The sequence below is a fragment of the Saimiri boliviensis genome, chromosome 3 (assembly GCF_048565385.1).
Source record: "Saimiri boliviensis isolate mSaiBol1 chromosome 3, mSaiBol1.pri, whole genome shotgun sequence".
Taxonomy (NCBI): Eukaryota; Metazoa; Chordata; class Mammalia; order Primates; family Cebidae; genus Saimiri; species Saimiri boliviensis.
In genome coordinates this window covers 48,919,491-48,946,784 of record NC_133451.1, presented here as the reverse complement: position 1 = coordinate 48,946,784, position 27,294 = coordinate 48,919,491, and the positions used below count along the sequence as shown (strand labels likewise).

The window sequence follows — 27,294 nt, the reverse complement described above, 5'->3', positions numbered from 1 at the left end:
TGCTTTAACTGTGTCTCACAAATTTTATATGTTTTAGTTTCATTTTTATTCTGTTCTATTTTTTAGTTCTTCAGACTTTCTCATTGATGGGTTATTTAGAAGTGTGTTATTTAATTTCCAAGGGTTTGGAGATTTTTTTCTTGTTACACTTCCTGTTATTTATTTTGAGTTTATTTCCCCTGTCATTGAAGAATACATACTATATGTTTTCAGGTATTTTAAATTTGTTGAGATTTGTTTTATGGAAGTATATAGTCTTTCTTGATATGTGTTCCACAGACCCTTGAAAAGTATGTATAATGTTATTGTTGAGGTTATTTTTGAGTTCTTCTGTATCGCTGTTGATTTTCTGTCTAGTTGTTCTGTCAATTGTTAAGAGAGGGATAATGAAATCTCTAACTATAATTGTGAATCTCTCTATTTTTCCTTTCAGTTCTGTCAGTTTTTGCTTCTCATATTTTTCAGATCTGTTGTCTGGTGCATGCACTTCAGGATCATTATGTCTTCTTGGTGTAGTGAACTTTTTGGCATTGTAAGATGTCTCTTTCTATCTCTGGTAATTTTCTCTCCTCTGAAGTCTATTCGATATTGATAGCTACTTCTGCTTTATTTTGATTCATGTTTGCACAGTATATCTTTTTATTTACTTTTATTTTTCAACCTGCCAATGTTATTGTATTTGATCCAGTTTGTCATAAAACTCATGTGGTTGGGTGATGTATTTTAATCCAGTCAGCCAATCTGTTTTTAATTGGCATTTAGACTATTTAACAAAACCTTTGATATATTGGTACTTAAGCCTGCCATTTTAGTTTTTGTTTTCTGTTTGTAGTCTTCATTTTTCATTCATCTGTTTCTTTTATCCAGCCTTTCTGTGCGTTACTTGAACATTTTTTTAGAATTCCATTTATCTAACAGCATTTTTGTTTTTTTTTTTCTCTTTCTCTCTTTTGAGATGGAGTCTTGCTCTGTTGCCCAAGTCGGAGTGCCATGGCATAATCTTGGCTCACTGCAATCTCTGCCTCCTATGTTCAAGTGATTCCCCTGCCTCAGCCTCCTGAGTAGCTGGGACTACAGGTGTGTGCCACCATGCCTGGCTAATTTTTGTATTTTTAGTAGAGACAGGTTTCACCATGTTGGCCAGGCTGGTCTCGAACTCCTGGCCTCAGATGATCCACCCGCCTTGGCGTCCCAAAGTACTGGAATTATAGGCTTGAGCCACCATTTCCAGCCCTAACAGTGTTTTTGTATGTATCTTTTAATATAGTTTTTCAGTAGTTACACTGGCTATTATGTATAACAACTTACATATAATATGTTGTATATATATATATATATAATATAACACCTATTACATATACATTATATGTAATATCCATTTACATATAATATATACACATATATGATAACATATAATAACTTCTCTCAATCTACTGATGTAATTTTAACTGTTTGAGGGAAGTATAGAAACATTAGCTGTCCTAACTTTCCTTTACCCTCTCATACATGTCATATAATCATTTTAATATTTCTGCTACTTACATTTAGAATCACATTGGAGTATAAGTTTTGTTTCCACCATCAAACAGTTTAGAAACCTCTAGCAAAGAAGGAAAGTTTATTGTATTTACCTGTATTTTTGCTCACTGTGGTTTTTTTCCCTCATGTTTAAAGATTTCTTTTTTTCCCCTGTTTAGAGAACTTCCTTTAGCCATTCTTTTAGAGTAGATCTGCTGGCAACAAAATCTTTTAGTTTTCATTCATCTGAGAATATCTTGATGTTTTCACTGGATGTAGGAGTCTGGGTTGGCAGTTTTTCTTTTTCAGCACTTGAAAAATGTACTACTTTCTTCTGGTCTCCATCTCTTTTATGAGAAGACTGCTGTCATTTAAATTATTTTTCTCTTACAGTTAAGGTATCTTTTCTCTCTTACTGCTTTCAGATTTTTTCCTTGGCCTTTAGTTGTCAGAAGCTGAACTATAATGTTTCTTGGTTTGTATTTCCTTAGGTTTATTTTGTTTGAGGTTCATTTAGCGTATTGCATCTGTAGGTTTATGACTTGCAAATTTGAGAAATTTTCAGCTATTATTTATTCCAATACTTTTTTAGTCTCATCCTCTTTCTTTTCTTCTTCTGGGATGCCAATAATAGGTGTATGAGTTTCTCATTGCTGCTATGCCAAATTACCATAAATTAGTGGCTTAAAACAATACAAATTTATTATTTTAGTGTTCTGGAAGTCAGAAGTCTGAAATCAGTCATATAGCTCTAAAATCAGAGTATCAGCAGGGCTGGTTCATTCTGGACTTTAGAGTAGAATCTATTCTTTGCCTCTAATAGCTTGTTGGGGCTAACTTGGTATTCCTTTGCTTATAGCCACATCATTTCAATCTGAACTTCTGTTTTCACATGGCCTTTTCCTCTAATTCTGAATCCTCTTGTATCCCTCCTATACGGGCTGTTGTAATTACATTGGACCCATCTGGATAATCTGAAAGGCATATTATTAAATAGTCTGTTTATGAAGCAAAATGTGTAATATTCATAAAATTGTGAAATGCACAAGTTGAATCATATAGTGTATACTCTTGTGTCAGAATTCTTTCACTAGGCATAAAAGTTTTGAAATATTTCCGCATTGCTTCTATCTCTTTTGCTACATAGTAGTATTTCATTGCATGAATCTACCTCAATTTACCTTACCATTTTCCTGTTGATGGAAACCTGCACTGTGTCCAGTTTTTTGCTGTTATAAACATTCTTAAACAAGTGTTTTTGTGGAGGGAGGCTGTACTATGACTTCTTTTTCCTTTCCATAGAATTTCTGGGCTTTACTTTCATTTCAGTAGAAATGGATTGGTACATGTCATTTTATTTCGACCAACAATGCCTCTGAGTTCTGGTTGATTCTCATTCTTGCCAACATTTGATATTTTTCATTATGATGAACTGAATGTCCTCCTCCCAAGTTCATATGTTCAAAATTTCATGACTTGTATCTCAGAATGTGACTGTATTTTGAGATAGGCCCATTAAAGAGGTAATTAAGTTAAAATGAGGCTCTTAGGGTACGTCCTAATCCAATTCTGAATGGTATCTTTAGAAGAAGATGAAATTTGGACACACACAGAGACACCAGACACATGAATGCACAGAAGGATGACCATGTGAACACACAACAAGTGGGCCATCTGCAAGCCAAAGAAAGAGGTCTTGGGAGAAACCAGACCTGCTGAAACTTTGATCTTGGACTTCTAGTCTCCAGAACTATAAGAAAATACATGTCTATTGTTTAAGCTACCTTGTTTATGGTAATTTTTTATGGCAACCCGAGAAGACTAATACATCCAATATTTTAATTTTAGTTCTTCTTGTGGGTGTGAAGTGGTAGCTCATTGTGGTTTGAATTTGCATTTTCCGCATGGCTAATGATACTGAGTACATTTTCTCTCTTTTTTTTTTTCCTCCAAATACATAGGCTCCAAGGATACTGAGCACATTTTCCTGTACTTATTATACGGTGAAACCAGGGCCCTCATTCATTTCTGCTTTTAGAAATGAGAAAACTGGCTGGGTGCAGTGGCTCATGCTTGTAATTCCAGAACTTTGGGAGTCCAAGATAGTAGGAACACTGAGGCCAGTTCAAAATCAGCTTGCGCAACGTAAAAAGACTGCATCTTTAACAAAGAAAAAAGTTAATTGCATATAGTGCTTAGAGTCCTAGCTACTCAGAAGGCTAATGTGGGAAGATTGAGCCCAGGAGTTCGAGGCTGCAGTAAGCCATGATTGCACCACTGTATTCCAGTCTTGGTGATAGAGCAGAACCTCAAATCAAAAAAAAAGAAAAAAGAAAAAAAAAAGGAAGAAAGGAAAAAAAAAATGAGAAAATTGGGATTTGTAGTAGTATACCTTGTTGAAGGTGATAGAGCTAGCAAAATTGATTTTGAGCTCAGCTTCTGATTACAGAATTCAACTTTTTTTCTTTTCTTTTTTTTTTCTTTTCTTTTTTTATTTTTGAGGAGGAGTTTCGCTCTTGTTACCCAGGCTGGAGTGCAATGGCGCGATCTCGGCTCACCGCAACCTCTGCCTCCTGGGTTCAGGCAATTCTCCTACCTCAACCTCCTGAGTAGCTGGGATTACAGGCACACAATTTTTGTATTTTTAGTAGAGACGGGGTTTCACCATGTTGACCAGGATGGTCTCGATCTCTTGACCTCGTGATCCACCTGCCTCGGCCTCCCAAAGTGCTGGGATTACAGGCTTGAGCCACCGTGCCGGCCTAACTTTTTTTCTTTTACTATAAAAGCAGTTTCTATATTTTTACTTTATTTATAGAAAGCCATCATTTGATAAATAGAATAATATCACTTTCTTTTTCTATCTGGATTATCTTTACCATTTGTTTCTGTTTTTGTTTTCTGTGCGATTTTTATCACTGGGTACTACATAGCATAACTATTTCAATTATGACTTTTCCAATATTAGGGTTCAATTTTGGTAATTGTTTTATGGACCATATTAATCGTAAAATGAGAAAAGGGAATTTTAGAATACAGCCAAGACCTGTATTATCCAACACTAGTCCCTGACTATATTGCTCTGTTTCTATGAGGAGTACAATATAAGAGTCTCTGGGGCTTTACGTAATCTAGAATTTGGCTTTACTTGTAATTTAGAATTTTCTTTGTTCCAGGGATTCCCGTGCTTTAAATATATTAGTTTCCCTATGGAAGAAATCTCAGCTCCTCAGAGCTTATATTTTATACAAAGAGATTACTCAGAGCATTTTTAATTTAAATTGTTTTAACAATACCCAGCATAATTTTTAACCTAGAAGAAGGGTTGTGAGCATTTAGGTGCTAGGTATGGCTGCATTTTCTCCTTACATTTACTTAGAGTAGTATTTCTAAACTTGATTGGAGAACACATCATTCACATACTCAACTTTTATCTTTTAGCTGCTTGGTATTTTTTTGAATTGATTGATTCCTTTATTAAAAACGTGTTAATAATTCTAACCATACAAAAAGTTTCAGAAATAGTATAAGAAACTTTCTCCTCCCCTAAACCATTTGAAAGTAATTTGCCAATATGATGCCTATCACTCCCAAATATTTTAATATTTATTTCTCTCAAAGGGATATTTTCTAACATAATCATAATTAAAAAAATAACAGACTGCTATCCTCATTAGAATATAGATTGTAGATTAGACAAGTTCCACCAATTATTGTCTCAATAATGTCCTCTAGAAGCAAAAGGATATCAGTCAGAAGCACATGCTGCATTCACTTGTCATGCCCCCTTAGTCTTCAGTCTTTCCTTAACATTCATGATCTTGAAAGTTTTGAAGAATACGGACCAGTTGTTTTGGAGAATGTTCTTCAGTTATGTTTGTCTGATGTTTCCTCACAATTAGATTCAGGTTATGTATTTTTGGCAGGAATATCACAGAAGCAAAACTGTGGTTTTTTTTTTTTTTTTTTTTTTTGTGACAGAGTCTCACTTTGTCACCCAGGCTGGAGTGCAGTGGCACAGTCTTGGCTCATTGCAACCTAAGCCTCCTAGGTTTGAGCAATTGTTGTGCCTCAGCCATTGAGGAACTGAGATTACAGGTGAATGCTGCCACATCTGACTAATTTTTGTATTTTTTTTTATAGATGGGATTTCATCACGTTGGCCAGGCTGGTCTTGAATTCCTGGCCTCAAGTGATCCATCTGCCTTGACCTCCCAAAGGGCTGGGATTGCAGGCATGAGCCACTGTGCCTGGCCTGTGTTCTTTTTATTGCATCCCATCAGGTGGAACATCATTTAAATTTGTCCACTTATGGTGATGTTAGCTTTGATCACTTCAATAAAGGAGGCATTCTGAGTTTATGTGAATAGTCACTTCCTCATCAAACTTTAACCCACTGCTTTAGCGTCTATTATTTCCTGGCTGAATTACTTCTGTGATGGCTAAAATAGTGATTTTTCTAATTCCATCATTTTCTCTACATTTCTTAATTGACATTTTATGGTAAGATAAAGCTCTCTATTCTCCACATGTATGTATGTATGTATGTATGTATGTTTGTATGTATTTTTTATTTATATATATTAGCATAACCTAATAGATTCGTATTTTATTCAATGAGTTATAACTCATTTTTTATTATTTACTTTGATGTTAACATTGTCCCATATTTGGTCAATGAGATCCCCTGACTTCCCTGTCTTTTTGATATGTAACTATCATTCTTTGAATTTTTTTTTTTTTTTTTTTTTTTTTTTTTTTTAGCAGAGACAGAGTTTCACTGTGCTGGCCAGGCTGGTCTTGAACTCCTGACCTTGTGATCTGCCCACTTCGGACTCCAAAAGTGCTAAGATTACAGGCATGAGCCGCCGTGCCTGGCCTCTTTGAGCATTTTAATACTTTCTGGTATATTTCAAATACATCTTTTACCTGTTCTACTTAGTCCTGAAATCAGTCATTTCTCTAAGAGCACTGATTCTTTTTGGTGGAGAATTATATTTGGAAACCAAGATCTGGGCTCTCAGTGTGCTTGCTGCTTTTGGTATATCACTGTTTCCGGGCCCTCACAGTGGACACAGCTAAGAAATTTACACACACACACACACACACACACACCTTTATTTCTACGCTAATCTCTGTATATTGAAAACTCTGAGTTCCCATCAATACTTACAATTCTAAGCCAGCCTCACAAGAATTCATTCTAGGTTTTTCCTTTTGCATATTTGTAACTACTTCTTGAACAGTAAGTAATCTGGCCCTCTTATCCCTCAACGGATTTACTTATTTTGCTCACTCTCCTGTATTTAACCAATATAGCGTCACCATTGCTGTCTTTCCCTCCTCTTCCATGTAGATGCTTTCTCCATCCCTCCTGGTCTGCAACATACACAGCACCCTGGCGCATGCTCTGCATGGAGACTCCATGTACTATTTAGGCTCTGATATTTTGGTTTGGCCTGCTTCTGCATTGGACTCCTCTTCACCGCTCTCAGTCTGCTCACCTGCTCTGGGCTGCCACTGCCAATACTCCTGGTGTAGGTATCCTTCTCACTCTTCTTGGCCTTTGACATCCTGAGCCAGGCTGCAGCTGCCCACCCCTACACAGACACCTTTCTTATCCCACTTTGGCTCTGCCACCCTGGGTCAGACTGCTGCCACTCTTCATCCCATGTGGATGCCCCCTTATTCAGGCTGCACTCTGATGTTCCCATCAGCCCTCTTGGGCTCTTTGTGCAGACATATTCCTCTTCCTGCTTGGATCCTAGCAGCCTGTGTTTGTCTACTACCTCCCCAAGACAAACCTCCTCACCCTTCTCAGGCTCTGACACTCTGTGCAAACGTGTTTCCAGCCTGCTCATTAAAGGAACTCTGCTGCTGTGTCAAGACAACTCCCCACTAGGCACCAACTAATGGCATTTGACTAAAATATGAAGTTTTTAAAAAAAATTATTTGGACTTTATTATAATGAAAGGTTTTGTTTGATTGTTTTTAAACTTAAGTGATCAGTGCCTGCTTACAGCCTCATTCTAAAATAACGTCTGTATACTTGAATAGTCATGGGTTTGATGTGCTAGTTAAATTTTCTGTGATTTACATAAATACAGATTAATGACAACTAAAGATGTTCTTCTGTTGACCTATAAAATCAACTTGCTAACCGCGTCTTTAGGAAACTGTGGTTTAGATTATTCATTTAATGACATTTTAGGTTGGTTTGTGTTTTGATTCTTTTGATATTGGTACTTGACAAAACTGATAGCAAGACTGCATATCTTCTAGGAATGAGAAAATATTTTTTCTTTTTTGTCTTGCATGTGATTTTAAATAGGAGTGGTGATGGTGGCTATTCTTGTCTTGTTTCTGTTTTTAAGGGGAATATTTCTAATGTTTCCCCATTTATAATCATGTTCACAGTAGACATTTTGTAGATTTTTAAAATCAGGTTAAGGAAGCTCTCATCTTGCTTTACTAAGATTTTTAAAAATGTTTTCATCATGGGCTGGGCACAGTTGCTCATTCCTGTAATCCCAGCATTTTGGGAGGCTGAGGCAGGTGGATCACTTGAGCCCAGGAGTTCGAGACCAGCCTGGGCAACATGGTAAAAAACCCTGTCACTACAAAAAATACAAAAGTTAGCTAGGTTTGGAGAGATGCGCCTGTTGTCCCATCTATTCAGAAGTCTGAGGTGAAAGGATTGCTTGAGCCCAGGAGGTCGAGGCTGCAGTGAATTGTGATCATGCCACTGCACCCGGCCTGGGTGATAGAGCGAGACCCTGTCTCAAAAAAGTTAAATAAAATAAAAATAATTAACATTTTAAACAATGAATTGGTGTTGAAATCTGTGAAATGTTTTTCCTGAACCTATTTAGAAGATAGTATGTTTTCTTTTCATCTGTTAATGTGGCAAGTTGTATTTATAGATAGCCGAAGACTCAATCACAATTCTAGCATATTTTGTGTAAACTCAGCTTTGTCATGGTTTGCCATTTTCTCATATACTTTTCCTTGTCTTGGTGTTTTCTTTTTTCTTTTCTTTTTTATTTGAGATGAAGTCTCGCTCTGTTGCCCAGGCTGGAGTGCAGTGATGTGATCTCAGCTCACCGCAACCTCCGCCTTCTGGTTTCAAGTGATTCTCCTGCCTCAGCCTCCTGAATAGCTGGGATTACAGGCACTTGCCACCACACCAGGCTAATTTTTGTATTTTTAGTAGAGACAGGTTTCACCATGTTGGCCAGGCTGGTCTTGAACTCCTGACCTTGTGTTTCTGCCCCCCTCGCCCTCCCAAAGTGCTGGGATTACAGGCGTGAGCCACCATGATTGGCAGTGTTTTCTTCTTTAGTTTCTTCAGGTTTGAGTTTGGGAGAGAATTAGCAGTCATACCCGTTTAGTACACTTAAGGAAACTAGACAAAGTGGCTTTAACAAAAGACTCCTGTTAAATATTGTTTGTACTGAAGGGTTAATGTTGGTGTCTGCTCTCTGAACCTTAGCCCCCTCATCTGAAAATTTGGTTATAATAACGTCTACCACATATGCTTGTAAGACTCAAAGGAGATAAAAATAAGTCAAAAGTGTTGTAAAGTGACTTCCCTTTGGGATTTCAGATTTACCTACTTATTTTTATTTCTATTTTTTGTAGAAAGCTGCTATCACTGAATATACAAAGTGCCTTCCAATGATGCCTTTTAGTTCATTTACTTTTTCAGATCATTTACAATTGATGAAGTGTGGTATCTAGAACTTTCTTTGTTTATTGGAGGTCTAGATTGTACTTGAAGTTCAGTCCTGTGTCTTTTCTTCTATTTTTTGCTCCTTCATCTCTCTTTGTTTTTTTTTTTTTTTTTTCCTCCCCGCCTGGCCAATTCTTTGTGATTTGATTGAACAGTGCATTCATTATTTTTGTTAATCATTTATGTTTTGGTGGGTCATGGCTCTCAAGTGCATTTTCCTTTCAAGAATGAGAGAGCTTCTTGGAAAGTGTTATTAAAATTATTGTCATCTATGTCCCCTAGAAAGGTGGTGAGTCTTCTCTTTTTTCTTTTTTTTTTGAGACGGAGTTTCGCTCTTGTTACCCAGGCTGGAGTGCAATGGCGCGATCTCGGCTCACCGCAACCTCCGCCTCCTGGGTTCAGGCAATTCTCCTGCCTCAGCCTCCTGAGTAGCTGGGATTACAGGCACGCACCACCATGCCCAGCTAACTTTTTGTATTTTTAGTAGAGATGAGGTTTCACCTTGTTGACCAGGATGGTCTTGATCTCTCGACCTTGTGATCCACCCGCCTTGGCCTCCCAAAGTGCTGGGATTACAGGCTTGAGCCACCGCCCGGCCCCTCTTTTTTCTTTACTGTCCCAAATACGTAAGCGTGCGTGTGCATACACACACACACACACACACACACACACACACACACACCCCTGTAGTAAGTTTCTAGGTTATATTGTGTTCTTAAGGAGAATGAATATCAGAAACAAAAAGTAAGAGGGTAGTTAGAGTTTTTGTGGTGAGGAAAGAGGTTTTGGGAGGTCAGTTAGGGTTGGAGATAGAGGGCGTGATTGCTGGTTGGGGGGTCATATGTATCGTCTCTTGGTGAAGTAAGCCTCACCAAGAAACTTTCCATCTGCCACAATTTTATTTAATCTACTTTCCTAGGCCTTATATGACTAAGATACAGTTAACTGTATCAATATTTGTATTAACAGTATTCTCTTATTTTCTGTTTCTTTGATGCTCTGGCACCTGGAGTCTAGAACTAGCAAACAACTAGCCAGGGAATGAGCCTCTCATATGTAAACTTATCAATCCAGAGCTTACCCCTTACCCTCTACTGGGCTCTCATGCTATCGGCCAATGTTCCCTTGCCCTTGTCACCTCAGGGCCAGGTTCCAGACAACCAGAGCCCACAGAAATGATTCAGAGCAGCAAACCCTAAGCCTGCTTAGCCTGCTTACCCTGCCTTGGCCGTTCCTTCCCACAGAAACCACAATAAAGGCAATGCCCCTATGTTTTTCCCTTGTTCCCTCTGCCTCCCGACCAACCCTGGTGCTTCCCCCGTGGCCCTGTGTGGCATGCCATGCCTCCTGTTTCAAGGCATCCGTGAGTGTAAGAACTTCTTCCTTCTTGACAGTCCTTTCTGTTCCTGTGTATCCTAGATACATTTTTTTTTTTTTTTTTTAAGAGACAGTGTCTCACTCTGTCACCTAGGCTGGAGTGAACTGGTGTGATCATAGCTCATTGTAGCCTCAAATTCCTGGGCTCAAGTGATTGATCCTCTTGTCTCAGCCTTTTGAATAGCTAGGACTACAGGTGTGTGCTGTCAGGCCCAGCTAACTTAAAATTTTGTAGAGATGGGATCTTGCTAGGTTGCCCAGGCTGGTCTTGAACGTTTACCCTCAAGTGATCCTCCCACCTTGGCCCCCCAAAGGGCTAAGGTTATAAGTTTGAGCCATTGTGCCTGGCCCCTGGGTACATTTTTAACTAGTATTGAAGACGTTTATCAGGGGATGATATGCTTCCAGACCAGAAGGTTGAATGTGAGTTCAAGTTGTTCAGTGCTTTCCTGACTTTGCTATTCCTTATGGGAGATATTCAAGACCTGTGTGCTTGTTATCCCTTTATTTGGTGTTTTTACTAGGAAATTCTGTCTCCTTTATTAATAACGTAATTTTGGCTACAAAAATTTAGAAGGAAACCTGAAGATTCCTTCTTTACCCTGTTCAGAGCTTTTTGAAGTGCTTCCCCAGGTTTTTGGATATGATGGAACACAGAAATTAAGCAACAACATACGTTTGTCACACAATACACACACAGACACACACAGAGAATTATTTATCTTACAACGTTGAAAATGCTATAAATATAATATTTTTTTACAGGTTCACTATAATGAAAAATGAAAGGGCAGGCACATTGGCTCATGGCTGTTATCCCAGTGTTTTGGGAGGCTGAGGTAGGAGGATGGCTTGAGCCCAGGAGTTCAAGATCAGCCTGGGCAATGTAGTGAAAACTCATGTCCACAAAAAGTAAAAAAAAAAAAAAAAAAAAATAGCTCAGCATGGTAGTCTTGTAGTCCTGGCTACTCAGGTGGCAGGATCACTTAGGCCTAGGAAGTCTAGGCTATAATGAGCTGTGATTGTGCCACCATACTCCAACCTGGGCTACACAGGGAGACCCTGTCTAAAACAAACAAACAAAAACTAACTATTTTTCTCTTCTCAGAGTTGTAACACTTCAACACTCTAACACTGTTCTATATTTCTAGGGTATCAATGGAGATCGTACAAAACATCTTTAAAAAAATCTGTGGGAGTTAAGATAGTTAATAACAGAAGCAACCTAAATTCCTATTTCAGTTGAACCAAAACTCAAGCAAAAACCGATGAAGAAAAAAGTTAGAAAAATTTTCGGCACAACAGGTTTTCCCAAGCTAGTGTGTTTGAAGCTTCATACAAATGTGCATATAGGCACAGTGATGTCACCACCAAAGTGATAGATACTGGAGTCACTGAATAGTCATTGCATATGAGATTATGCTGATTGAAATGAACCTTGTTCATGGAGGTGAGTGACAGAAGGGTGAAGCAGGCAGATGCCTTTGTTTCTAAGGGCCTCTATAAAACTGTCACTAACTCTTTGTCTTAACGTTTCTTGACACATAAACTAATCCTTAACTTTCCATGGCTTGAAGTGGAGCCGAAACACACAGATGTAATCAATCCAGCCTAGAGTTCCCCAGTGGAGCAAGTGCTGGCCTGTGGACTGGGTCATGTACGTAACGTATAGGAACTCAAAGTATATCCTTTAGCATCAGAAAAATGTGGCAGAGAAAGGGTATGTGTTTGATTTTTAAGTAATCTAATTGTGTTATTCATTTAAAATCTTCATACTGAGTTAATTCATTTATGCATTAGGAATCCATATGAAAAAGTCTTTCTTATGCTTTAGTGTTTTCTAAGAGGAAATTATTAATAAGTTTGTCTTGATTATAGTATTACCATTAATGGGCTCATGGAGAGTAGGAATAAAAAATGTTTATGCTGAGATGAAGCTCAAATACTCTCTATTTTATATGGTGGTTAACCAGTTAATATGTTATCTCCTCTGTTTTCTGATGTCACCATGGCATTTGTAAACAGTCATGATGCTGGTGGGAGTGTCTTTTAGCATGCTAATACATTATAATTAGCATATAATGAGCTAATTATGAGTGAGGACAACCAGAGGTCACTCTGATCACCATCTTGGTTTTGGTGGGTTTTGGCCGGCTTCTTTACTGTTTTATCAGCAAAGTCTTTATGATCTGTATCTTGTGCTGACCTCCTATCTCATCCTGTGACTTAGAAGCCATGTGGGAATGCAGCCCAGCAGGTCTTAGCCTTATTTTACCCAGTCCTTATTCAAGATGGAGTTGCTCTGGTTCAAATCCCTCTGACAAGCCCAAGTTCAGTGTTACTCTCTCCCAGAGCTCCCAGTCTCTGTTTTTATCACCCTGCTGGAGTGTGCTCAGCTTGACCTTCCCTGCTGGATGGCTAGCTCCATGCAGGCAGGGTGTGGGAGGCTGCTCAAAGCCATGGGTCTAGCATCATGCCCAGCTGACAGGAAGTGCTTATGTTTTGTAGGAAAGAATGAACAAAGGGCTGCTTTCCACTGCCAAGGGACTCTGTCACACATATCTTGTGCTTAGCTGCTTTTGCTTCTATTGAGATGAAGGTTAATTGGTACATTTGTTAAAAATGAAGTAATTGTTTTAAAAGGTAGTCAAAAGGAAAGATGACTATTGGAGCCTCTGTGAATAATTTAATTAGCAAACCTACCTTCAGAGCTCATTAAGATCACCCCTCATGGAAGCCATTTTTCTCTGCTGTGAAAACTATGACTCAGCTTGCACTGTGTTTAAAATTAGTTGGAAATTTTTTTTTTTTTTTTTTTGCTGTCATTGTATTTCTGTTGGAATACTGTGACTTTTATTGCATATCCAGTGATTAAGCTTAACTTCCCGTGCATGCCATGAAGAAACTATTTCTCTAAGTTTAGTCACAAGATAATCATGTACATTCACATTTCACATTTCTCTTAATTGCATGCCTTCTACTTGATGGAGTACCACCATGATTCAACATTCAACCACTTTTTAAAAATTATTGCTGTCTTCTATTTTATTTGGTGATGAATATTTCCTGTTAGTTTCTAGCAGATTGCATTTCACATTTCATACATGCCAACTCAAGGCAGTTTCTAAGATTTCATTCAGACATGAGTAATTCTGGTGAATAAAGAGCCAGGAATGAACTGAAATGACCATATTTTCATGTACAAAAGTTTCTTGAAAGACCTTAAAGAGCTCTTTGTAGCACGTTATTATTATGTGTATGTCACTGGTCTACTTCAAACATGACGATTTGTAAAAATAGTTAGATTTTTAAGGATTCAGGATAATTTTTCAAAAAATGACAATTAGTATGTATTGGCATTTTATGTAGTTACTGACAATATATAAATTACTTTTATTTCATAAACCAAATATTCTACTTTCATATTATATATTTCAAGGAATCTATTTTAACAAATGAAATTGTATTCTAGTAGCTACAATGAATTCAAGTTTATCTCTTTTGAAACCATGATTTAGAAACGGAAAAAAGGGAAGAAAATTGTTCAATTTATATTTCACAAGCTGTTGGTAATTTTTTTTGTTGTTAATTCTTTTGATTGCTATCACTGGACTTATGAAAGAGAAAAAGGGGTTTAATAAAAGAAATAGCAGCATGAGATATTCACTCATCTTTTGCTGACCTTTGGAAAGTTAATCAGATTTGTACATGCGAAGTTTGAGTACCATAATGGAAACATGAGGTTTGAGTAGCATAGTGGAAACCTTATTTTTATTTTTTATTGTTTTTTTGAGACAGAAATTTACTCTTGTTGCCCAGGCTGGAGTGCAGTGGCGCGATCTCAGCTCACTACAACCTCTGCTTCCCCTGTTTAAGCGATTCTCCTACCTCAACCTCTTGAGTAGCTGGGATTACAGGCGTGTGCCACCATGCCCAGCTAATTTTTGTTTTTAGTGGAGACAGGGTTTCACCATATTGACCAGGCTGGTCTCAAACTCCTGACTTCAGTTGATCTGTCCACCTCGGCCTCCCAAACTGCTGGGATTATGGGTGGGAGCCACCATGCCTGGCGTGGAAACCTTGTAAATATAGCTTGTTGGAGACCCCAAGGAATCTAAGAAATTGGCATTTTAGTTCAATCCTTTTATTTTACAGAATTGTGTAGAATTGTGGTTAATAGATGGATTTTGGAGTTCATAGAAACCTGAGTCCAAATCCTAATTTACTAGGCATGTAATTTGGGTAAACTATTTTATCTCATTTAGAATCACTTTTTTCACTTTTGAAATGGGGTCAGTGATACTTATCCTGAAAGGTTGTTGTTATTAACTGAGACAATATAGTCATACTGTCTATGACATAGTTCAGTATTCAATAAATGAAAATGATAACATTAAGTAATACCTGTAAAGGGATATACAGCACCAAAAGACTAACTGAATTAACCATGTTACAGAAGCAGCCCATTGGCACTTCCAGTGGGGGACCTGAGCTCTAACCCTCCTTTTTAATTTTTGTAATATAATGAGATGTTTGGCAAGTGGTTTCATTTTGTCTCAATTTTATCAGTGTTAAAATAAGTAGAGACAGCTGGGTGTGGTGGCTCATACCTGTAATAATAGCATTTTGGGAGGCCAAGGTGGGTGGATCATCTGAGGTCAGGAGTTTGAGAGCAGCCTGGCCAATATAGTGAAACCCCATCTCTACTAAAAATACAAAAATACAAAAATTAGCCTGGCAAGGTGGCATGTGCCTGTAATCCCGGCTGCCTGGGAGGCTGAGGCAGCAGAATCACTGGTACCCAGAAGGTGGAGACTGCAGTGAGCTGAGATCATACCTCTGTACTTGAGCCTGGGTGACAGAGCCAGACTTTGTCTCAAAAACAAACAAACAAAAAAGTAGAGGCTACTTTATTTCCCCTTCTTTCTTTCGCAAGGACATGTTATACATAGAGCTAGACTGGAAATAATACCTGTAAGGTAGTTTAGACTAGTTTTTTGCCTTTTCAGTTATATGAACGATATATACGTAGAATGATTAAACATTTATCAAAGTCTTCTTGGAGGGAAACATTTAAAGAAAAAGGCTGAATAAAAATGGAAAGTTAGCATTGTATAGCCAAGTGACTGTCAACGGCTTTGGTGACCCACAAGGGGAATAATACGATATTGCTTAAAACAAAAGTGTACAGAATTCTTAGAGCTTTACCTGCTTCAGGAACTCATGTGGATCTACTTTTACTTTTCACTCCATTCCATCCTGTCCTTTGTGGGACCTACATGTGAACTTAAAGGCTATTAAGGATTCAAAAAGAAAACCAACGTGAAAAGTGAAAAACATTGACATTCTGCGTAATTGATTCTCTTTGATGAAGAAGCCATTTGCCTTAGGATGAGTCATGATTTTGCCATTTACAAGTTGAGTATACTTAGGTCAGCCAGTTGCCTTCTCTGAGGCTCTTTGGATTGGATTGAAGGAGCCTCAGATAATAGTTTAGCTCAGGAGGCAAGGATCAAATGAGGTATAAGAAGTTTTGTACATTCTGAAATGCTTTTGAAGTACAATGGAGTCATGGTTTTGAAACTATATTTAACATTATATTTTATTTACCTTTCAAAAATTTTTCTTACTTTGGCCATTAGGAAAAAAACAACAACAACTCTTTCTGGGTGGTCCTGGTTATTAAAAAGATATTGACCAGCTGTTCCTGAACTTAAGATAAAAGATTAAGCAAGATGAAGGAGGTTTATAGTAGAACACAAAGGACTTAGATTAGGTGTAAATAAGTCTAATCTCAGTTTTGATTTGTTTGAAGCTGTAGTGTTTTTCTCAGGCATATTATAAAATTTTCTTTAGGTGCTTTCAAAAACTAAAAATGGATTTTTTAATCTGTCTCTACCAGGTTAGCTAGAGTCCTACTGAAGATATAAAGATAATTAATATTACCTCTAATGTTTGCTTCTGACCCAAGAGTTGTACAACCATTTAATAAATCTGTCTGGAAATAGAATATAGAATTTGAACTCCTTGTAAAAGTAATAATTGTAATTTTAAAAGGTCCTATAGTATTTCACAGTAACTAAATTGAAGAGATAAGCTGAAATAAAAGTCATTGCTTTTTTTTTTTTAAAGGCTCGTTTTATTTTAATGGCTGATCTACATAATTACGGAGGCCAGTATGTACAGACAAAGGGGGAGCTTTTATTTCTTGGTCTCTTCCTCCTTGGACAAAGTCTTAATGATCTCCTCCTTTTTGGCCTGGAGGCGCTCTTCATGGGGCTTGCTTGCTTCCTTGGTCTTAGACCTGCCGGCCTCAGTCTGGTCAGCCAGGAGCTTCTCGCGGGCCTTGTCTGCCTTCAGCTTGTGGTTCCACGGGAATCCGCTTGTTTTTGAACACATTCCCCTTCACCTTCAGGTACAGGCTGTGATACACGTGGCGATCAATTTTCTTAGATTCCCGGTATCTTCTGAGCAGCCGGTGCAGAATCCTCATTCTCCTCATCCACGTGACCTTCTCTGGCATTCGGGCATTAGCTGTACCCTTACCCTTACCTATGCCCATGTGCCTGCCCTTCCGGCAGGCCAAGGTGTTTTTCCGGCAGCAAGCCCGGGAAGGGACCGTCACAGGCTTGCAGATGATCAGCCCATCTTTGATCAGCTTCCAGATCTGCTGATGCGAGTTAGCATTGGCGATTTCATTGGTCTCATTCGGATCCAACCAGAGCTGCTTCTTGCCACAGCGAAGGACACTGGAGGCGAGCCTCTTCCGAAGCCTGAGCATACTCATGGCTGCAGCCGCAGCAGCGAAAGGAAAGAGCTCTAAAAATCTTTGTAAGAAAAACACTAACTTCCTATAGCTGTCAGTTTCGAAGTAAGCTATAGTAAGGTTCTTAATTTTATTTCTGAAAAATAAAAATTCTTTACATCAACGTGTCATGTATAGGGAGATGACTTGAGTTGGAGTTTTCAGTGTGTATGAATTCTACATTATCTATTGTTGGCCTTTTCATATTAGAAAATGAAGCTGCTGACAGTGATTGTACATATATGTACATAAGCGGCGAGTTCTACAAAAGGTTTTCTTCTATATCTTACAAGAAAATTCTGCCCTTTGATTTTTCCTTTCTTACTACCACTGCTGCTGCTCCTACTACTGTAGCAGTGATGCACTAGGCTTCGTTCTAGGTGCTTTAGGCATATTAGCCCATTTGAGTCTTATAACAACTTATTGACTATGTACCATTACCGTCCCCATTTAACAGAGGAGAAAACATGTACAGAAAGAAGTCCTCCTAAGGAATTAGAGCTAGTAAGTGGCAAAACCAGCACCTTGTGTTGTTTGGTCCAGAAGCTGTGCCCCTGCTACTCTGCGGTCGTGTCTACTACTAATCTACCACACTGGCGATTGCATATCGTCCTCTCTGTATTGCTTACTTCCCTAGTAGGAAAACGGAAAGTTTTACATAGTTGGAAATGATAAAGAATTACATGCAATCCGCTATTGCAGTTATAGAGTGGATTTCAATGAACTTTTCTTGACGTAAAATTTAATATCAGGAAGTTGATTTCATGTGAAACTTCAGTTGTGTGAAATATTACCTGCTCGATCAACTTTTATGAGCATATTAGAGAAAGGCAGTGAGTTAACTCCCATACTCAACTCAGATGCTGATATAGGTGTACATGTGTGAATTACCACATTGCGGTAATAGAGTGACTTGGTGAAGAAGTGGGTACAGGAGACAAAAGAGATACCAGTAAGTATGAATTGGACCTTCTTCAATGCCAATTATTCAGAGAACCTTAATTAACTTGTAAATGTACCCTTGATAAACTTAAAATGACCGTGTATAATGTGAAGTTAGTATGATGTGTTAAAACTGTTTGGGACTGGAAGTAGACATTAGGAACTCTCACACATATTTAGATATTCAGAATTTGTTTATATCAGCAAAACAATTTTCAGGAAAACATGACCTGAGTATGCATCACTGTTAGAGATCATGGAAACTGTGTGGAAACTATGTATTTCTTTTAAAATGTTTTAATAGACAAGAGTGTACAAACTTCAAATGACTTTAGAACATCTGTATGAATAAACATACTTAGTGTAATTAAGTAAATGAATTCATCCAATATATCACTAACTCTTCAACAGATTGAATTAAAGACTATGAATGTAAGACAATACCATTTATAACAATAATAATACTAGTAACAACTACAAAAACTACCACACAACTTACATTTATTGTGAATCGGGAAAGTGCTTTAAATAAATTATGTTATTTACTCCTACAACAACCCTGTGAATTCACTATTATTACTTCCAACTCCACAGTTAGGAAAAAGAGAACATTAATTATGTATACAGTTACATAATTAACAAGTGTCATTTATTCAATATTTACTGAATGTACCCATCACAGATCTGCACTGTTCTAGGTAGTGAAGAATTAGCAATGAGTAAAACAGTGTCCCTGCCTTCATAGAAGGACCCCACCTTTTATGAGAGAGACAGACAACAAACAAATAAACATGGAAACATAATAAGTCAGCTGGTAATTAGGATTATGCAGAACAGTAGACACCAGGACAGAGCCAAAAGAGTGCTAGCATGAGGTACTGCAATAGGCATTGTCACATTTTTATGCAGGGCAGTAAGGGGAGACCTCTCTGACAAGGTGACATTTTAGCAGATACCTGGAGGGAGAGAGAGATATTGTTCCTGGCAAAGGAGAGAAAGAGATCCCTGTGCTTGGAATAGGAGAGGATCATGATCTAGGAGGCCATGTATTTGGAGTGGGTGAGGAGGAGCATGGTTGGAGTTTGAACCCAGATTTATCTGACTCCAGAGTTTATAAACCACTACACCAATCTGATGGGGCCACCACAACATTACGCAGCCTACTGCAATCTTAGAGACACATTAGCCAGATACATATTCTCATGGAAAAGAGAAGGGTAGTGACAATCTACTCTGAAAGTTCTGGGTTGCACCGAGACTATGTGAGAAATCTCTGGTTTGTGGAGAGGTGTTTTTGAGACTAAAATTAGAGAACAATTATGAAGCATGAGATTGGGAAATGGATTGTAACTCCCATGCTCAGAATTCTCTGCTGGTTCTTCGACTGCCTCCAGAGCTTTAGAGAAATTAAGTAACCTTCTGAAAGCCCCGTAGCAAACAGACCTACTTTTGAATTATGATAAAGACTGTATTCATAACTACTGATCTGCGCTTTCCTTCTCCAAGTGAAATCAATCCCATGCTCCTTGGCTTCCTGTCACCTGCATGTCAAAGTCGACATGACTTGGCAAGGAATGCAGAATCCCCAGAGTGTGGCTGCACCTTGTTTTATGCCCTCCTTCCGCTGCCCTGCCCTGTGCACCTTGGCATGCACCAGAGTAGTGCTCCTCAGGATCATGTCCTAGGATTCTGTGCATTCTGAAATGTCCTTCTTTCTCTTGTTTTGTGACCAATATTTTATATTTTTCTTGATTTTTTTTTTTTTTTTTTTTTTTAGCATTTTCCTTCCCAGGTTGAGTTTTGACTTCTTCCCAGGCTGCTTTCAGAGCTTATGTATTTTTTTACTTGCTTATCATTTCCAGTGGAAATCATTTCTTCAGTCCCTATCCTCCCTGCTGGGATTATACTTGCTTAAAAACCTCTGCAAGCATTGACCATGGATTTTATTACCAAACTTTTTCAGTAATTTCTTTGCTTTTGTAACTGCCTTGTCTTCCAAACTACGCCATTCAAAGCTTTTTAAAAAATCTATATCGCAACCAAATATAGGGTTTGGCATGTAGTTTACCTGCTTACTTAAATTAAACTGAAGAATATTAGATGCAGAATTATAATGGTGACAGATTTTATCAGATTAAAACAAGTGGAGTATGTTGAGCAGTAATATTAGCTCATTTTGGAAAAATAGATGATAATAAAAACTACTATTCAATGAAAGAGTATGATGTGTCAGGCATTAAACTCAGTGTGAAAATAGATCATTCTGTTATTCCAGATCAAATTCAAACCTGGGAGTATATCTTATTAGGTATAACTTTAAAACTAAATTAAAATCTTAATAGATGTAACTTTAAAACTAAACTGAATGTGCATTTATTTTTGAACTATTACTAAGAGGATAGGAGGGTGAGTGAGGCTTTAAGTAGAGGAAAAAGTCTTTAGAAAGGGACAGAAGTCATCCTTGTTTCTTTGTATTCGGTTTTTAAAACGTTACTACAAACGTGTATGCTTGGCTACATGGCAGAGATCTTCCGGAAAGAACACTGCCCTCATTTATAACTTGGACATGGCATGTTGGGTGAGACAGAGGGCTATTGGGGAAGTGAGCCCAGATGAGACCTTGCATATAATGCAGTGCTTCGTGCTGTTATCAACGGTTAATTGTAAAGGTTTTAGTAAGTACCATCCTTCCAACCTAAGGCCCAAAGTGGGATACTTCAGGCCATGGTTATTTAGCATAATTCCTGATTTTTGTTAAGTAGGAAGCCTACTAATTAGGAAGTTTATTGAGTAATTTTTGAATGAAATGCTCGTTGCTGATTGCTGTGTTTTTCAGACAAGTATTTAATATCAAATTGATATATTGCTTATAATCACTGGTACATCATTTTGAGACAGGCATTTAATTTTGGCTTACATAACATTTATGTTACCCTAGTGATGTTGAGTTGTACTCTGAAAGATTTAAGTGCAAAATCTTAAAAAAAAAATTTAGCACATAGTTTTCCCACCCTTTTCATGACGCAGTATAACTTTCTTCGCTTTTTTGGCTTGATTTTATTATTTCCTTGATTTCTCAATGTTTTGTGCTGATTATGTGAATTAGACATTACTTAATCCTAATGCTTAGCCTCTCAGTAGGAAAGACTACATTAATGCTCAGAAAATACATTTTAAAAAGTATTTTGCTTTCAACCCTTTCCAGTATCCAGTAGAAATTTATTCTAAAGCTCTTTTTGTGGGTTTCCTGCAGTGACACCACAGCCAAAGCCCTGTGGGAAGCTTTACTGAACATCAAGCACAAAGAGGCAGTGATGGAGGTTCGGAGACATCTAGTGGAAGCGGCAAGCAGAGAGAACCTGCCAATCAAGATGAGTATGGGTAAGCCTAAACCTAGGACACAGGCAGTCTCTGGGGAAGCTTATTTAAACCTGCTCTGAATTGTGGGCCAACCTAGCCAGCATGGAATCTAGGTCAAAGCATTCATGACGTTTGCATACTGTTGAAGGAATAGGGAAGGAATGAATATGTGCACACTGCCCTTGGGCTCAGCAATGACCACTTTTCTTAGAGTAAGCTTTGGGAATTCTAGGAGAGATTTTGCTTACAAAGAATCATTGCTTTAGTAATTATTGATCTATTCTAGAACTATCAAAATTGGCCTGGACCACCTCTCCTTAATTATATTCTACCCCTACTCCCTTTTTTTCCCATTCTGTCCCCATTCCCCCACTTATGGCGGGTGAAAATTCTTTTATTACTTTAGAATTAATGAATGAAATTGTACTGAGAAAACAATTGAGCAGGCAGACATGCTCTGGCCTGGTCCCTCATCCTTACATTGCTAATTGTCAAGTCACATAAGTGTTATTTCTTTTTCACCAGTATTACACACCTAATTTTTCAATTTCTCATTTTTTTTTTTCACATCCAGCTTTGTCTTTGGTATTAGATGAATACAATTGCAATGGAATTTAAGTTTTAAATGGCTTTTTTTTTTTTAAATCAAAAAGTCAGAACCACAGAACTAATGTTTTGATTTTAGAAATTTGGCTTATCAAAATATTAAGTAATTTTATTGATACAGAAATATTTAAATATGGATATTGAACCTAGTTAATAAGTAGAATTTCTTCCTGGAAGCTTGCAAAACTTTATTTTTCTCTTTTAAAAATAAGGTTTCTCTCTTATAATCTATTCTTAGGTATTCAGTAAATACTAGCACATTTTACTAGATGAGAAACTTTTTCTTCGCTAAGAGTCATAGCCCAAGTTCTTGATTACTTATGGTGGCAAAAATAAAAGTAAGTTGAAACAGAACAAAATTTGGAAGTAGAAGAATATGGATGAATCTAGGAAGAAAAAAGTTATAGGATTATAACATGAAAAAAAATGTGACTTTTAGTGTATTAGGTGACTATATTTGAGAGCTTCAAGGAGCATAATGATGTTAAGAAAAGGGAAATAACTAACCATAATTGAGAGCTTACAGTATGCTAGGTCTTCGGACTCTTTACATGTGTTATCTTATTTCATTCTTTGAGCAATTCTATGAGACAAATGCCATTAGTATTTCATTTCTTAGATAAGGAAACTGAAACGGAGAAAAATAAGTTTCCGAAGGCCATATGCTTGCTAAATAGTAGGACTAGAATCCAAGAATTTTGATGCCAGATAATGTGTACTTTATAAAATCATGCTAATTCATAGAGCCAATAGCAGAAGTCCTACATGTGGTTTTGAAGGGTGAGAGGTCTTTTATTAGTTTTGAATTAATATGTGAACTGTTATACTAAAAACAGTTGAGCAGACAGACATGTCCTGGCCTGGCCTCTAACCCTTAGAGTGGGTCTCAAAGTTGCTGCACTGAGACATCCTGGCATTTGACTATTAATTCTCTTTCCTTTCTTCCTCTTTTTTCCCTTTCTTCTCTCCCTCCATTCCCCAATCCCTCTCTCCTTTCCTTTCCATAGCCCTAGGTACACTTTAAGAACAAGTGTTTTTACCTTATTGAGTGTCTTGTTCATAAGCATGTTGAAACAAGAAGTAATTAATATTGTAAATCGGCCGGGCGCGGTGGCTCACGCCTTTAATCCCAGCACTTTGGGATGCCGAGGTGGGCAGATCACTAAGTCAAGATATCGAGACCATCTTGGCTAACATGGTGAACCCTCCTCTAAAAATACAAAAATTTGCTGGGTGTAGTGGCATGTGGCTGTAGTCCCAGCTACTCAGGAGACTGAGGCAGGAGAATCACTTGACCCCGGGAGGTAGAGGTTGCAGTGAGGCGAGATCACACCACTGCACTCCACCCTGGGTGACAGAGTGAGACTCTATCTCCAAAAAAAAAAAAAAAAAAAAAAAAATTGTGTGAATCATGGCAAATAGGAATGCACAAAGGGTCTTGATAATATGGTTAATTTATATTGTGTTTCAGTGATACAACATTATGGTGCTATTACAGAGCATAAATCAATTTTTATTGCTTGATTCACGACTCTTGAAAGATCAACAAACTACTTTTCTAAAGGGCTGTATCTTTGAAAAAGAATCAGAGCCAGAAATTTATAAAAATGACAGGCAATCCCATAAGGAATTCACAGTTAAACTCTTTTTTGTCAACCAAAAAAAAAATTTTTTTTAGATGGAATGGTTTGCTTTATCTCAAAACTCCAGATTGGGGTTGGGGTGGGAGTAAGAGGAAGAAAGAAGGAAAAAAAGCAGAGGATCGTTAGCAGAATTCTGTTGTAAGAAGGACCAAAACAATTCATTCAAAGCATACTCTATCCATGTGCCAGCTACAGTTCAGTAACAGATAGCACAGTGTGGCTGCCCATTTTTGCTTCATATCCCTAGCCAGAGTTTCTTGTGTCTCATTTTCATATATAAACAGATACATAACTATGAATAGTAAGGAAAAGAGCTGGAACTTGTAACCATCGTAAAACGTTGATTTTTGAAAACTGCCTATCATATAGCTTATCACAGAGCATTTAAAACTATAAAATGGATTTTATAAAAGCACAATTCTCCCATCCTTACTATAGTTTCTACTGAAGTATAAATTTTTTCAGGCTATAATAAAGGCTTCTAGTATTTTTAAGATGTTAAACAGATTTTAATTCTAGACTCAAGATTCTCTTGTATTTAAATTTATGGAGAGGGATCCCGTAATTGAAACCTCAGATCTTAAATATAAAATTTCTCGGAACAAGGTAAGTTCATGTGAAAACATTGTGAGCACCAAGAGAAATAAACATCGTCCACTTAAAGGAAAAAAGTTTAATTGCTAAAACACAGAAAAAAATTCATTTTATCATTGCACATATAAACATGTCATCTTTCTGAGAGCTTGTTATTAAAGTGTCAGTTAACTAAATAGACATGTTCCAGAAAAGTGACTTTTAAAACACTGAAATGGAATTGCATATTTCCCACTGGCTTTCATAATGAAAAATGTATTCTGATGGTAACAAGACAAATACACCTTAAGAAATCCATTTGTTTGAATCTAAAATGGCCCCTCACAGAAGAAATGAGTAAATGATGCTCATCTCAAACTCTGGTACATTTTATGGAGAATCTTTCACTGGAATATGATTGTGGTTGAGGAACTTCACTTATTTGTGTCATAGTTCTCTGCCATAGACATATTCTCCAGTGTTTAATGGACGCAGAACTATCCTATTTTATTAGAGCTGAAGTGAAACAGGTATCTTTAAGATACTGTCTTTTCTTGTAGCCAGATTTCTTGAGAGTGTTCTAGGCTTGATGCTTCTGTTTCTTTATTATTTTCTTACTAATCTAGTGCAGTCTGGCTCATGACACTTTTTTATTGGAAAGTCTCCCAGACCACTAAATATAAGGATATTTTTGCCAATCACCATCCTTCTCGACTTCTTTGCAGCATTCACTAAGAGACTCTTACCACGTTCTTACATGTCTCTCTGTGTTTTCGGTGACTTTAGCGTCTTCTGATTGTCATGGAGTACAAAGTCAATTCTATCTGAGGGTGAATCACAGTTCTGCCACTTATTAGCCAAACTTCAATTTCTTTGTCCATAAAATGGGGGAAATAGCGATTTCCTGGAATTTTGAAGAATAAAAGCGCTGAGCAGAGTGAAGTTATGACTATCAAGCAAAATGGAATGAGTAAGCTGTAGTTATATTCTCTGTCTATGGGAAAATCTACATGGGAAACTAAATTATGAGAAGGTTATTTGATGAGAGTGAATGCAAAGCAAACAGATCAAGTTAGATGATTTCCCCCTTCCTTTTTGGAAATGTACTGATTTATTCTTTCCACTTCACTCATCTTTTTCTAGGCATTATGCTAAATAGCTCCCTTCTGATAACCCTGTCTTTTTTTAAAGCAGAATTCTAAATAGTTTTTCCATGTTCAGCCTGGTTATAATTCCATTCCATTCCCTCTTTCCCGACTCTGTTAATTCCCCCTGACCCCTCCTTCCCGTACCGCCAACATCCCCTTGACTGTATTTGGGATTCCCAGTCCTCTGTGGTCACATTTTTATGGAAAGATTTCTGGAGTTGCGTTTCTAGATGATAATCTGATCCAGTACAGTGTGATACTTCTTAATTTGCTCTCCTAGTTCTGGGGCATCTTAGTGTCAGCCCTGTAAACTCACCACCATTGTCTCTTTTCCAAATTAAACATGATGAGTTCTTTTGACCATTTGTGAAAAGACAAGCCTTTCCCACCTTTTGCTTCTACCTTTGAGTCACTGGTAGAGCTCTAGTTTGCTAACATCCCTCCTAAAATGTGAATTCCAGAACTGAGAACTGAACAAAGATGTTGTTTTTTCCCTATTTTGGATGCTGCACGGTGCTTCTCTTCATCCTAGAAAAGATTTGTGACTTTTGTTTTCCATCAATGCCACACCGACTGTCATTTCTGAATGTCAGCATTTAGCAATATTGGCTTTGAAAAACAGCATAACATCAAAATACTTTAAATTTTTATTTGATATGTACTTTTTAAAAACATCATTGAGAGTGTTTCACTTCCTGTTTTTGATACTTGAGTTCATCTAGTTCTGACTGAAGAGCAGCCGTCTTTTGATCACATTTATATCTTTTGCCTTCATGGGGAAAATGTTCTCTGAGATTAAGAGGAACATGTGTGTGCATGCACATCTGTGTGTTATGTGTGTGTGTAAAAGAAGGGGATGGGGGAGAAAGAGGGAGAAATGGGTGGGAGAGGGGGATTCAATGCCACACTTTGTGAAAAGAATGAGCTAAAACTAAATAAGACCAACATACTATGTGATATATAGTCATTTATAAAAGATGAGAACATCTGGCTGCCTCAATAGAGACATAATACTGATTATCGACTCTCACAAATCTTTGTTTTCATGTATTAGTTTACACTACAATTTGAAGAATAGTAAAGGGAATTAACTTTTATTAAATAGCTACTTTATTCTGGGTACTATAACAAGATTTGCATAGTTTGTTTTATTGAATGCTCCCAATAGTATAAATTTGGTAATTTTTTAAAACTCCCGTTTCACAGACAAGGAAAACTGAGACCACAAAGGTACAAAGGTGAGGTGTTTTTTGTTTTTTGGTTTTTTTTTCCAGGATTACTGTGCCAATTGTTAAGTTCTTGTCTCTGAGATCTAAAGTCCCGCTTTGTGATGCTGGGGCTGGGACTCTCAGATCACAGTTGGGAATATTATATAGCCATCAAAAAGGATGAGTTCGTGTCCGTTGAAGGGACGTGGTTGAACCTGGAAACCATCATTCTCGACAAACTGACACAAGAGCAGAAAATCAAACACCACATGTTCTCACTCATAGGCAGGTATTGAACAATGAGAACACATGGACACAGGGAGGGGAGCACTACACACTGGGGTCTGTTGGGGGGAAATAGGGGAGGGACAGAGGGGTGGG

The 27,294-nt window shown here is 37.7% G+C and overlaps 1 protein-coding gene and 1 pseudogene across 3 annotated transcripts in view; one reads left to right on the top strand and one right to left on the bottom strand.

The window, feature by feature from the left end:
* The window catches only part of SCFD2 (sec1 family domain containing 2), a 435,739-nt gene that overhangs the window by 34,541 nt on the left and 373,904 nt on the right, over positions 1–27,294 (top strand). For all 3 annotated transcript variants that reach the window (XM_074396123.1, XM_003933627.4, XM_074396122.1), the window contains exon 3: positions 21,629–21,756. In XM_074396123.1, the coding sequence (XP_074252224.1) occupies positions 21,629–21,756 (128 nt within the window). The remainder of the gene's footprint in view (positions 1–21,628; positions 21,757–27,294) is intronic.
* LOC104652289 (large ribosomal subunit protein eL19-like) lies at positions 16,807–17,415 on the bottom strand (annotated as a pseudogene).